The 14,416-nt window shown below is 40.8% G+C and overlaps 1 protein-coding gene across 2 annotated transcripts in view; it reads left to right on the top strand.

The window, feature by feature from the left end:
• The window catches only part of LOC121528071 (Snf2-related CREBBP activator protein), a 46,058-nt gene that overhangs the window by 13,890 nt on the left and 17,752 nt on the right, over nt 1-14,416 (top strand). For both annotated transcript variants that reach the window (XM_041815207.1, XM_041815208.1), the window contains 16 exons: nt 320-505; nt 598-738; nt 970-1,162; nt 3,478-3,647; nt 4,014-4,107; nt 5,776-5,865; nt 6,480-6,653; nt 6,817-7,028; nt 7,369-7,546; nt 7,643-7,779; nt 7,929-8,098; nt 12,094-12,423; nt 12,800-12,986; nt 13,087-13,256; nt 13,915-14,066; nt 14,152-14,367. In XM_041815207.1, coding sequence (XP_041671141.1) covers nt 320-505; nt 598-738; nt 970-1,162; nt 3,478-3,647; nt 4,014-4,107; nt 5,776-5,865; nt 6,480-6,653; nt 6,817-7,028; nt 7,369-7,546; nt 7,643-7,779; nt 7,929-8,098; nt 12,094-12,423; nt 12,800-12,986; nt 13,087-13,256; nt 13,915-14,066; nt 14,152-14,367 — 2,800 coding nt within the window. The remainder of the gene's footprint in view (nt 1-319; nt 506-597; nt 739-969; nt 1,163-3,477; nt 3,648-4,013; nt 4,108-5,775; nt 5,866-6,479; nt 6,654-6,816; nt 7,029-7,368; nt 7,547-7,642; nt 7,780-7,928; nt 8,099-12,093; nt 12,424-12,799; nt 12,987-13,086; nt 13,257-13,914; nt 14,067-14,151; nt 14,368-14,416) is intronic.

Below are 14,416 nucleotides of genomic sequence, written 5' to 3' on the forward strand. Positions count from 1 at the left end.
AGGTTAAACCTGGTAACAGATTATCCTTGCATCTACTTCTGCTTGAAATCACCTAACACCACATGAGATCTCTTTGCACACACCATATTCTTATTTTCCTGCATTATTCAATCATTCATATTACTTGCATCTTGAAGATGACAGAGAATAATGTTCTGAGTTTTTCCATTTGATTATCCTGCAACCAATTGCAGAACTTATGAAGACTTTAAAACTCCTGTCGTCTAACTGGCTTAACTCAAAGCTTCAGAAATGGTTTTGTTGCATGTTAATGTGCTGACAAGACTTGCCAACTGCTTTTGGCCTTTATGTCCTTTAGGAAGCTGACATTGAGCATCGAACCCAGGCATTGAAGCGAGAGGGCTTCTGGTCAATGAAGCGTCTCACCCGGCTCACAGAGCCGCCACGACCCAAAGTTCACTGGGATTACTTGTGTGAGGAGATGCAGTGGCTCTCTGCTGACTTCGCTCAGGAGCGGCGGTGGAAGAGAGGAGTGGCTAGAAAGGTACGAGGGTATCAAAGATTGCTTTTATACTAAATATGCTGTCTGGATTGGATTGACTAAATGATTTGCATATGTTCTGTGTTCTTTATTAGGTGGTTCGAATGGTGATGCGACACCACGAGGAGCTGAGGCAAAAAGAAGAAAAGGCAAAGAGAGATGAACATGCTAAAATTAGAAGAGTTGCATCCTCCATCGCAAAGGAAGTCCGGGCATTCTGGAGCAGCGTTGAGAAGGTACAGACGACTCAGAAAATCCAGGCAAACAAAACATTCTGCTTCAGTGTTCAGCTCCAGGGTTTTAGCAGATCACCGTCTATGTTTGGTATTCTCAGTGATGGAAAGGAAATGTCCTCAACTTTTCAGACACACGTGGGATATTTTCGAAAAGTTTCCACCACAGAGGCCTTATGATGCCTCTAAAGTCTTTATTTGAGCTTCTTTTAAAGTACAAAGTTTGTTTTTTAGGTGGTGCAGTACAAGCAGCAGTCTCGCCTGGAGGAAAAGAGGAAGAAAGCTCTGGACCTTCAGCTGGACTTCATCGTCGGCCAGACAGAGAAATACTCGGACCTCCTCAGCAAGTCACTCGCACCCACCAGACCTGCAGAAACGGTCCCTCCGACTCCACCAAAATCCATCCCACCTGCAGCTGATGAAGATGGTGAGACTCTCTGTTCTGCACTTTAAAAAGACAAGCTTACTGTCCTTATAACATGTTACTGAGACTGCTCTCAGAGCTGAATCATTGGTTCACAGAGGGACGTTGTCATAGCTACACGCCAATGACTGATTCCTCTGAAGCGTCCACAGAGAGAAAATCTTTCATAGAAACAAAAAGCCAGTTTTCATTTCAAGGTTATAACGTTTATAAGAGATTCAAACATGTTCTCATATTTCTGTCCAAGTCCAGACTGTTCACCTGAGCTCACAGAAATCGAAGACATGTTTTATTCTGCTGTTGGCCCAGCGCAGTAAAACACTGCTAGGCACAACATTCAGAGACTGCTCTACCAACCCGGCACTGCTCTGTACCTGACACGTAAGACTTGTCAGACCTGACGGACGAGTCTCCTGCCAGTGTTATCAATGGCATGCGACTCCAAAAATATGGAGCCGGAGCAGTGACCCTGATGTTTTGATCCATCATTGGAAAGATGGGCTTCATTATTGGCTTTATTTCACTTTGCCAGCATATATTATAAGGCTGTCGAAATGCCCATTCTTCCGTTTTTTTTTTCATACCACAAGTTTTGATTCAGCACAATCTTGATCAATACTTTAAAAAAGAAAACTAAAATTATGAGCAGAAGACAGAAAACACTGTCTAAATGGTGGGTGGTAAACCAGTATTAATACTGTGATGGTGTAGTTTCTGCAACAAAAAGGGTTTTTGCAATATAGTATCATCAGTTTAAACACAAACTGTGCTGAAGTGCACTCTAGAAGCATATCTTATGCCACCGATACAGTAGGGTGTAGATTAAGGTAGCGCAAAAAAGTGATATGTGGCACACAACAGCTGCATTTGAATCTTGTCCTCAGTATGTTTCTCTCTGACAGTTAAAAGCAGCCAGGTAACTAAGCTAACGCCACCCACTGGTGTCAGTATAATTAACGTGCAGCACAGTAAACAAGTAGAACATGTACTCTCTCCTCTCAAAGTCTGATGGCTGTAATATCAGCGGCATACAGCGAGTGTACTCACTTTGCACAGAATCTCTAAAGCTTGTCTGAGGCGTTATCACAAGCTCTGTGCTGCAGTGAAGCGACTCGGTTTGACTTGAGCCCAGCGCTGCAATGATTTGTATTATTGCTGCTTAAACAGCTGTGTAAAGGTGTTTTGAATCATTAATAACTTGTTTTGAGGCCATGCTGATTCAAAGAAGCAGACTGGCATTAAAGAATATGCAGTTGTAAACTCTTACCTTTTCTAAAGCTAGGTAAAATTAAAGAGAAGCATGCTATTTCTGACAAGCTCTTAACAATAAAAGTCCATACTTCTTAATTTGTTCAAATGCTTTCATTGTGAGCGCCCACATGAGTGGTTGTCAGAAGCAGCTTTACAATTCTCAGCAGGAGAGAAATGAAACTCAACACTACAAGTGCGAGATGTGGAAATAGAGGGGTGATGTTATGCTCAAATATGAGTTGAGTATGCCATCAGAGGCTTATTGAGGCCGAGCAATTTTATAATACTGTGATATAATAACTTTACCATAAAGAGCAAAAACCAACAACAACAAAAAAACTGTGATATACATTTTAGGCCATATCACCCAGCTCTAGTGTGTTGTTGTTTTCCCACAATTTTTCTTCATTAAAAACAAGAAATTACCAAATACTGGGCACCTAGGACTTCAAGGTATCGCTAAACTACGATAACTAAGTTTCAAAGGCACGGTATGTAAATCCACCCACCAAGGAGCGCATAATCAAAACAATAAAATATTTTTTAAGAGTGGCAGTGACACGTGGAAGGGACTTCCAGCTAGTCCACTCCTCACCCCTTACAACAGCGCTAACATGCAGCTAGGACAGTGTGAGCAATACCCAAATAGAACAAAAACATATTGCAAATCTTATTTTTTGCAATATGATGCAGCCTTTTGAGGACAAATAATAAAATCGTCATAGATTCTAAAATTACAATTGTCATTAAACCTTTAAAAGTCCCTCAAAATTTTCTGGTATTATCGTCTGCATTACTGAAGTTTTAGTACTGATAGAATGTGACGACCAGCTTTGCAGCAACCTTAAAATTTGTAATTTATTTAAAATGTGGCTTGACCCAATTACTTCCTGGAGCCGTTAGGACTGATGGATTTCTTTAACTTTTAAAATTGATATCAGCTTTTGTGTAATGTAATGAGCTGAATCACTTTGTGTTTATCTTTTGTACATGTTCAAGATTCACTCAAAATATTTTTGTTTGTTAAAGTCTCTATCACTAAAATTCAAACATTTATCTTTCTACAGATCGAGACTTTGAGCCTACCTGTGAGGAGGAAGATGACGAGGAGACCATAGAGGTGGAGGAGCAGCAGGAGGGAAACGACGCTGAGAGCCATCGTAGGGAGATTGAACTGCTGAAGGAGGAGGGCATGCTGCCGCTGGACCAATTACTCAGCACCCTTAAAATGCCACAGGTACCACCACAAACCAGATGAGACTGGGATTGATTCCTCAAAGTTGAGGACTGATGAGTTCAGTTTAAATGACTCTATTTCCACCAGATTTTATTAAACCTTCACATTTGGACTGGGTGCATTTTCCTGTCCACTACTATTTAATAAACACACAAAAGCTTGCTACAAATACAAAAAGCAGACATGGAAAAATCAAACTATGTATTGTATTGTCTAAATGTCTGAAGGCATCTTTTTAGATGCAGGAAGCAAAACTTTTTTGCAAACTAATCAAAGTAGGGTTGCATTTACATTTGAAAATAACTAGTGAGTTTTTTGGACCACAAACTTTTGCATTTAATCACTGATTCATTGTTTTTTTTGTAGGAGTCAGGCTCAGATGAAGAATGCTCAGATGAAACTTCATCATCAGCAGAGGGAGAGGAGGAAGACGGAGAATTCACTGCCAATGAAGAAGATGGTGGGGACGCTTTGATGTTTTATTCAGACTTTAAGATTTTGCATTTTCTAGTCATTTTGTTAATCTTTTTATCAAATTATTCACACACGTAAAGATGTTTAAACTCTTACATGATTTTGATATGTGAGAACTCACAAGTGAGACCAAAGAATGACGACTTAAAAGTTTTGTTTTTATAGTGTGTGGTGTGCAATGGGATGATCAACACAGCACACCACAAACTAACAGATTCATCACCAACAACCAGAGTCTACTCTCTCAAAACTCAGAATTTTGCACCCTCAAATTCAGCTTCAGAATAAACAAACTTAATGTGACTAGCTGATAGCTACCTGCTGCATCCATTACTGATGTAATTTCAGTCCAGCTCCTCTCTACAGAAACACTCGTGGGGTTACCACAAATCAAAAAAGTTGATTCTCCATTTCTGACTAATCTAAGTTTACGCTTCATGTTTACTATTGTTAGCTGGCTCTATTTTTCATCATTGCTCCTTTGTTCAGCTTGCTACCTGGTTGGCTGTTGTTCTCTTTCCCTCCACACAGCAGGAACATGTTTGATATTTACAATCAGAAATTGGAGCCGGTGGTTGTGTTGTGCAGTGTTGGGCAGCGATATTTTTGAAACTAACTTGTTAGATTACTGCGTTAAAGCTAACCCATTACAGTACATTTGTGTGTCCGAATACTAAAACCCTTTAGCCACTCATTTGTCTGTCAGCTTTGAAAATCACATATGACAATGGCTCATCTGGCTTTGAATATGGACATACTTATTTCATTGTACAGCCTTTCTTTCTTTCTTTATTAGGATCTCCATTAGCAATAGCAATAGCATTGACAATTGGCCTAATTTACAGCCTATAATCTGTAACTCTTCAGCGTGATAACACCACTAACAGACATGAAAGCCTTTACAGCTCTTTAATATGCTCATAATCAGACAGCAAACTTGGCAGAGGCATGCAGAATTACCGCAAACGCTGTGCGTAATTGAAATGGCTGCACAGCTGATTCAATAAAAACAAAACAGAAGCTTTTAAACTTTTCATGATGTGCATGTCCCTGTCATCCAAAATCCAACATAATGGGGATAATTCCAGTGTTAGCTGCCCTGTCTGCCATCTCACTAGCTCAATAACTTAGCAATGCACACGCACCGACCGAGCCGTGTTTACTTTCTGCTGGTGCGCCAATACATACCAACAGGAGAGAAAGGACAAAAACAGTACCTTTTTTAATGGCCACAGGGGAGATTACTCATTTACAGATTACTTTTATGAAAAGGTAACTACTAACAGATTGCTTGAATTGAAAAACTAATGCATTACGTTACTCATTACAAAAACAGAGTACTCTAACAGAATATTTTGTAACATGTTACCCACTACATTGGTGTTGTGAACAGTCAGAAAGGGAAAGATCACATTTGACACTCCTTACAACACAGGAAAATCTGTCTGGATAAGTCAAACCAGGCCTTTGCTGGCCAAATATTGCCCTAAGTATCTCTTAATGTTTACCCCATTCTGGTTTCTAAATCCTTTTTAGCATTCTACCTTTTGGCAAATATTATTTACTTGTCCTTATAAGGCACTGTAAACTACAACTGGATTTGTATGAATGATTAAACAAAATTAAATCCGTTTTGTTTGTCTTCTGAATCCAGCCGAGGATGAGGAGGAGACGATAGATGCTCAGGAGAAGATCGAAGGAAATGTGGATCACGCTGAAGAGCTGGATGACTTGGCCAAAGAAGGTATTCATTCATAAAAAGGGAGAGTGTTGTTATTCATGTGGAGTCGTTTTTATCGCTGCTTTTGAAGATTTTGAAGTACTTCTTCTTAAGCTGAAGATCCTCATTTACTGACCCTTACTGAGGACGACTTTATTTTCTATAAATAAAAGAGTGACACTTCAGGGACACCCCTGCTTAACCCATTCTATTGTAATAATGATGCATTGATGAATTACTCATTTTTTTGAAGGAGATTCTACCATAAAATCCATATAAAGCATATTTTAAAGCAACTAATCAAAAAGCAAAGCCTTGTGGCTGTGCATCAAGACTCACAAATTGTCACTGTGTTTTCTATACTTCCGCCTTCATCTGGCATCTTATTCCATCCCATGGAGTATTACTATATTGTCTTGGGTGTTTTTTGTGTATCACTTAAATAGTTAACAATCACGCATTCTTTTAACTTATGACCAGTCTGTGTTCAGTTTTGCCCAGATTTGCAGCCTTAAACTGACTGTAAAGTGCTGCCACTATTGGCTCATGTATCCCCGCTCATGGATCCTCAGAGCAAAGTTGGAGAAGAGGACAGACTTTCTGATATCTTACCTGACATCTCTCTGCTCCCCTCCTAGGTGACATGAGTGTTGAAGAGCTGCTGGAGAAATACAAAGGAGCATACGCCTCAGACTTTGAGATGCCTTCAGCGTCTGGGTCTAAAGCGAGCTCTGACTCTGAGGTGTCTGGGGACGAGGAGGAGGAAACTGAAGAAGATGAGAGCGATGCAGAAAGCAACACTTCTTCGTCAGGTATAAAACTGCTCACCAGGGAATCAAAATAACTCCATGTAAACTGTTTATCTGCTCTTTGACAGGCGAAAGGTGTGAGTGTTTTCAGAAGGGAAATGTTGGCTCTGCTGTGCTTCTGCTGCTTTAAATACATTCCACTTAAAGATCAAATGTGCTTTCCCAGATTCACCAGGAGACAGCGCAGAAGATGACAGCGAGAGGGATGACGAGGAGAGCGAAGATGACGACGATGACTGTGGAGGGATGGAGGTTCTACTGAAGGAGGGAGACAATAGCCCGCCTTCCTCAAGCTCACGGCCAAAGAAAGAGATCAGCCATATTGCTGCTACTGCTGAGAGTCTGCAGCCGAAAGGATACACTCTGGCTACCACGAAGGTCAGTCTTGACTTAAATAGACATATTCATATTTTTAGGTTTAATTTCGGAGTTTTAAAGTGACAGGAGACCACTCCCCTTGCGCACGCCAAAGAAAACATCTTGCTGTAAGGGACGTGTGCTTGAGCAGTTTAGGAAGCATTTAGGTGCAGACTGTCATTAACTATAAAGTTTCAGGGTTTCTTGTGTGTAAAGGGCTGTATTTAGAGCTCCTAGCTAATTAAAAGAACCATAAAATTAGTTTAAAATAACACTCGGGGTGCAAAAATGTGCTACAGTGCAGAAATCCAGCACTATGCAGTTCTGTATCATTAATTCTCAACATTTCCTCCATTAACAGGTCAAGACCCCCATCCCTTTCCTCCTTCATGGCACATTACGAGAGTACCAGCACATCGGACTCGACTGGTTGGTCACCATGTACGAGAAGAAGCTTAACGGCATCCTGGCTGATGAGATGGGCCTGGGTAAAACCATTCAGACCATCGCTCTGCTCGCTCACCTCGCCTGTGAAAAAGGTTAGAAGAACTGCTCCCAACCCAGTTTTTTCTACAGTAATTAAGCTTGATGTTCCTTCTTTTCTGCTTATAACGTTTTTATTCAAATATGTTCAGGTAACTGGGGCCCTCACCTTATCATCGTACCCACCAGTGTGATGTTGAACTGGGAGATGGAGCTGAAGCGGTGGTGCCCTGGGTTTAAAATCCTCACTTACTTTGGCAGCCAAAAGGAGAGGAAGCTGAAAAGACAGGTAATAATATTATATTATGACACAAGTGGGATTTCATTGACATTTATGTTTGTTTTATTGTGAGAAATTTAAGCCCTAATAGGTACTAAATTACACTCTTCTTCAACCTAACCTTACTTAACCTTATTGATTTTCTTTGTTTCCCTCAGGGATGGACGAAGCCCAATGCCTTCCATGTGTGCATCACTTCATACAAGCTGGTGCTGCAGGATCACCAGGCCTTCAGACGCAAGTCCTGGCGGTATCTGATCCTTGATGAGGCCCAAAACATCAAAAACTTCAAGTCCCAACGCTGGCAGAGCCTGCTGAACTTTAACAGGTCAGTTAAGCTGGATGCTTTCTATTCTAATGCTTCAAACGTCCAGAAAAAGGAGATAAAGAACAAAAAGATGCTGTAATATCACCACCTTGTTATCAGAAACATCTGAAAAATTTCAACACATCATCTGTGATCTGTTTTTAATGCAGTTTTAAACATAACATGTACACACCCAGCTGGAGCAGCCAGGATGGATCAGCCCATGCTTTGTGTCTAATAGCTGTACCTTGAGGCTTATAAATGCCTCTGCACATGCATACTAGCCTCTACTCCAGTGTTTCCCAACCGTTTTTGTCCTTGGAGCCCCCTCACATGTACCTAAAAAAGCAGAGCCCCCCAGGACCCAAGAGAGAAGAGAAAGTGACGCACTGTCGTCAAAAATCAACATAGATTTAAATTCTTTCACTGATACCCCCCCAGTCCCAGGTTGGAAATCAATACCCTACTTTGGTATCTTGTCCCCTGAAATGTCCAACCTCAATCATGGCTATTAGTATCAATGTAAAGGTTTTAACTGGAGAGGTTTTTCACATTTCAAGAGGGTGGTGTTGGTGGGGCATTTAGATACATAAAGTCCAGAATTCAGTCACATCCAGTGAAAAAATGAACTGTATTGAAGCCACTTTTACATTATGAGAAAGTCAGCTTGATTAATAGTTAATGTTATATTAAAGCCTCATGCCTCTTTGCAAAATATCAACCAATATCAGCCAAAAAAAATTCTCATTTTTCTTGTCTTTTCATGAAAATATTCATGGGGATTCAGGGACTTTTTTTTGTCTATTTTCTCATTTATAAAGAGAAAGCAAATCAAAGCAGTTTTTTCTTTTTGTAATAAAGTTATTTCCCATTAAGCAATGATGCAGGACCATTACAACATCAGTTATTCCATGCACAATGGTGTTGTGCAGCGTATACACATGTATATGGAGTTCAACAATTTATTTTTCAGTTCCCTTAGCACACACTCACTTCTAAAAGCCCTCAAAAAAGTTAATTTAGTACACTTTTCATCTGAATCACCCCAGATTTACTTGAGTATTTTCATACAATAAAACATGCAGCTGAAAGTGCTTCATAATTGAACAAACAGATAGGAAATAACACCAAAAGTAGAGTGAAGCCTGGGGCGCAGGTAGCAGAATGGATAAGGCGCGCGGCCCGGGTTCGAATCCGGCCTGAGGCCCTTCAACGCACGTCTCTCCCCGCTCTCTTCACTGTTTCCAACTCTATCCACTGTCCTCTCCTCTATCAAATAAAGGCACAAAATGCCCAAAAAAAAAAAAAAAAAAAAAAAAGTAGAGTGAAGCCGATCAAAAAATGTCTGTGGTTTTAGCAGTCCTTGGCATCAATAAACCACATAGAGTCTGGACTGGTTTAATTCTTTGTTCTTCATCTACACCGTAGCTAAGCTTCTGAGAGAGGCACGTTGGGCTTCAAATTCATTCACAGTACACATCAATGCAATTAATTCACACTTAAACAAACATTTCATATTTATAATTTATCATCTTTATGTGTGGTGCATTAGATTTAGCAGATTCTGTGTTCTCTATACTGAGTTAAAAATCAACTTGTAACTGCAGAAAGAACTGTTTTAAGAAGGCATGCTTTGAATGTGAAAATCGGGGCTGTTTATCATACGGATTTTGTAAATAGCAGTAAGCCATTTCTGTTTTTTACGTCACTTCTTGCAACATTCTCACAATGCCATCATTTTCTCTCATTGGACCATAAAAACAGATTAGTTGGTTCATCAGGTCACTTCATCTGTTCAGTACTCAATTCAGTGTGCTAGATGTCAACATTGAATTGTTTTGACACAGTAGATAAACATCTGCTACTGACATCGGTTCATGCCCACATTATTTGGGGTTCTGCTGATTATGTCAAAAGGGCTGATACTGACTCTTACTGATGTTAAACCGAAGCGTCTGCATCTTTACTTGAAAGAGCCCTTTTGTGCCTACGTTGATGAAAATTTTGAAGGAACAGAAAATGCAGTAACATTGTTGTCATTTTCTGTTATTCATGCTGTGCTTTTATGCAGATCTGGTCTCACATATATTATTAAGTCTGGATTTCACATAGGTTATCGTATCCATTACAACAGATGTACATCTGTTTACTAAATCACGGTTTCATTAGTCATACTATTTGAAATTTTTGTCTAGCAAAATCCTTGTGTACTTTGTTCCAAACTCACAGCACAGCTAGAGCACAATAGACTGAGGCTCCAGATTTCTTTTCAGGCTTGTGGGTGTAAAATCTGAATAAGTGTCAGTAGCAAGTGTTATGTACCAGTAAGTTTTGTACAAACTTGTAATGCTCATTGAAAAAAAATATCTTTCTCCAAAGTTTCAAAGCAAATCCAAGGATGAGCCTCCGTGTCTCATCTGTGAGCAGGTCTTGTTACAAAAGGTCGGCTTTAGAAGACGAGCTGTCTTTCAGTATCAGCGATGTTTGATTCTGAGTGCATCCCTGAGCACAAAGCAGTTCATTTGAAGGGCACAATGATCGGTGGATGTGAAGTTTAAATCAGTTAGTCAACTAATTAAAGTGTTTTTTTTTACCTAATAAAGTGTCTGTAATGAGTAACTTTCTGTGTTTGGCTGCTGGCCGGTTCCAGCTGGTGGTGATTTCTCATTGTTTGGCTGATAAAGGAGCTTCTGCACATGGAGAGGCTCACAGACTTTTGTCTGCTACCATTAAACATTTGCTATTGATCTTCTTTGGTTCTAAAGGGTGTACGTAGAATAAGAGAGCATCAAAGTAGATATATTTAGCAGTAAGAGATGAAAATCAAAAAATACATCTTAAATCTTGTGTCCTATATGTGTTATGCCTCTTCATCAAGAGAAGATGATTAATGCATCCGTTTTGTTCCACCATTTATTATTTAACCATAAATAGATGAAGCTTAGCTCTAGTTCATGCAGGACACAGAAGTCATTACTCCCAGCTGAGATCAGCCGTTGGCCAACTGATCCCAAATAACAGCTCTCAAAGCCAATCACAGCTCTTTCTCTCAACACGATAGTCCATTTAAATATGACGTCTTTCTCACTAATCCCTTCTTCATCAATGCTGATTCACTACGCTGCTGCAGGCAAAGCTTCACCTCCTCCACCCCAGCCTCCTTCTTTATAGCATAAAGCTTGTTGCATCCTCATATTCAGACTCATGCTACTTTGGATTAATTGCTTCTGAACTGATTTAATTGTATTCAGTATGCGTTATCATTAGTGTATCTATCCATATGAGGGTTTCTTGCTTGGAAAAGTTGGAAAGTCAAAGCATGCTGCTTTAATAACCCAGGGAGCATCTTTAGAGCAGAGCTTTCTCCGCCAAGTAAAACTGTAGATCAATTTTGCAGTAAATTTATGAGGAGTGTGTTCCTGACTTTTGTTTTATTAAAATGTTGCCTCTGTTTGTATGGATAAGTTGTGGAATCAAAGCTGCTGTTAGAACTTTTAATTGACTACTCTACCATGAGCACACAGGGATTTATCACCTGTCTCTACAGTTCCCCTCAGGTCTGCAGAGCTTTATAGCCTCATTCATCTCATTCTTGATAGCTTGGCTGCCTACAACTTTACTGTTTGAGACAGTCCTTCAGCTTTTACCAGCTCTATTTCCAGCAGAAGCAGGTAGCTGTTCACAGAGGAAAAACTCCTATAAATCCTGTGTACAATACCTGCACAGCACCGAACAGCAGGCAGAGCTAGTGCAACTAGCTTTTATCAAAGTGAAGCATTTATCAGCTTAAGAGTCAGAGATTTCCCTGAGGAGTAAGTGGAGAACTAAACTACAAAGACAGTGAATATTGTAGACTTTATGTGCTGGTCACTACAACTTAAAGTAAAGGTTTATGGTTATCTGTATTTGCAGGTTTCTCAAGGGCTTTTGTTAGATGCAACTTTGAATTAAATGCTCATATCAGACATGTTTGTCTTTGGCACATTAATGTTTATGCCAATTTCTCCTGATTACAGCCACCGGCGTCTGCTGCTTACGGGAACTCCTCTTCAGAACAGCCTGATGGAGCTATGGTCCCTCATGCACTTCCTCATGCCCCATGTATTCCAGTCCCACCGCGAGTTCAAAGAATGGTTCTCCAACCCGCTGACGGGGATGATTGAGGGCAGCCAGGAGTACAACGAGGGCCTGGTCAAGAGGCTCCACAAGGTGCTGAGGCCGTTTCTGCTCAGGAGGATAAAAGTCGACGTGGAGAAGCAGATGCCAAAAAAATACGAACATGTGGTGCGATGTCGGCTCTCCAAGAGGCAGCGATTCCTCTACGATGACTTCATGGCTCAGGCTTCGTAAGTTACTACACTGTTTTATTCACATAGAGAATTTGAAGAGGAGGTTTTACACTGCAAATATATTCTAAACCCTAGAATAAACTCTCTGGAAAATTTCTTAAACTTTAAAAAACATCATGACCTGCAGGAATGAATGCAAATAGATGAGTTTTTCACAGCGCGCTTATCCAATATTTTTCTGGCCAGCTCCCAAGAGAATAGTATATCTCTTTCTAAAGTTTAACTATCGGCAAATGTTGGTAATGAAGAGGAAAATGATATACACTGGGTTGCTATTAAAATTTACTTGTATGATAGTTGGATTGCTCCTATATCTTTTGCTGTTCATGCTACAGCTGGTCCACTCCATGATCTTTCCTTTTCCGATCCATAGGACCCGGGAAACGCTGGCCAGCGGTCACTTCATGTCTGTGATAAATATCCTTATGCAGCTCCGCAAAGTCTGCAACCATCCCAACCTGTTTGATCCCAGACCCATCCAGTCCCCCTTCATCACACAGCCCATCGTTTTCAACACGGCCTCCCTGGTGCAGGACGCCCTGGAGGTCTCTCCTCTGAAGGTTGGCATCAAATGGAAACTTAAATTTAACATGAACTAGATTAAAACGCTTTGGAAATGGCTTTAAAACTGAAAACATAAAAATTGTTTTGTGTCCTCAGCGTTGCGACCTCTCCATGTTTGACCTTGTTGGTTTGGAGAGCCGAGTGTCTCGATACCAGGCAGATGTGTTCATGCCACGCCACAAGGTCAGCCGACAGCTGATCCAGGAGATCATACAGTCCCCTGAACCTGCTCCAAGACCCAAACCAGTCCGTATGAAGGTCAACAGGTAGGCAGAACAGCTAGTGATTTTCAAAAATACTTTCATTAACACAAGCTGTGTGGGCAGAGTACAAAAAAATCCATCTAGTGCAGAATGCCAAGAGATTTTCCACCCAACAATACATCTAGGAGGCTTTCTAACAACTTCAGAGCTGATTAAAGAGCAATTAGCAGGGAAGAAAGGGGAGTAGATGGCACAAATTAGGCAATTTAATTATTTGGTAGGAAAAATATGATTGTTTAATGCATTTATTGTCCTCATTTGCCTATGAATCAAAAACCTCACCCTTCTGTGCATGTAAAACCATTGTGTGCACGTAAAACCATTGCTCCTGGAGATCTAAGCCTGCATTATTATGCCTCTATCTGAAGCAGAGTCATTGCACATACTCTCATTTGTAATTGCAGTGTACTGTACTGTAGGAGCATCGTGGTCTTAAGTGATTTGCCAAAGGTCACTTTTCAGTGTGTTCAGACTGCCGTCATGTCAAGTAAAGCCTCATGCATGAGTCAGGAAAAGCTGAACAATATTTGTCATCTGATGTCTGTCTGTCAGGATCACTTATCTTTTACTTGAAAATTGTATCCGACGAAATAGTTTTATGGAGCCAACATAAAATGAATACAGTACTGATCTCTCCTCTATGTTGCTCTGTCTGCTTTAGGATGTTCCAGCCACCTCCTAAAGGTGATAATCGACAAGTCCTGCTTATGAACAAACCCACCTGCTCAGTACCGCCTGCAGCACAAACCCCAAAACCTCCCCCAGCGACTGAAGCCAACTCAACAGCTGCACCTGCTCCTGCTGTTCAACAAGGTGTGTAAAGCAAACTATTTGAAAAATTATTTTAAAAAGTTATTTGTCTCTAATTTTACCTCTTTCCTTTCTCTGTTGGTTTCAGTGGTGTGTTCTGTGACAGCCACACCCCCTCCTCGTCCTTCCATGCACCTGACGGCTCAAACTGCAGTCAGATCCAGCACTCCAAAGCCAGTTCTGACTGTTCGACCTCCCACTGCTCCCTGCACAGCAACCATCCCAGCTCATCCCAGTCCAAACCCCGGCAACGTCCTCCCGCAGAGGGTTCTGCTCAGCCCAGACATGCAGGCCAGGCTACCTTGTAAGAAGCTGCTGTTTCTTTGAATAAATCTCTCTCTTTTAAACTCCAC

The sequence above is a fragment of the Cheilinus undulatus genome, linkage group 20 (assembly GCF_018320785.1).
Source record: "Cheilinus undulatus linkage group 20, ASM1832078v1, whole genome shotgun sequence".
NCBI lineage: Eukaryota > Metazoa > Chordata > Actinopteri > Labriformes > Labridae > Cheilinus > Cheilinus undulatus.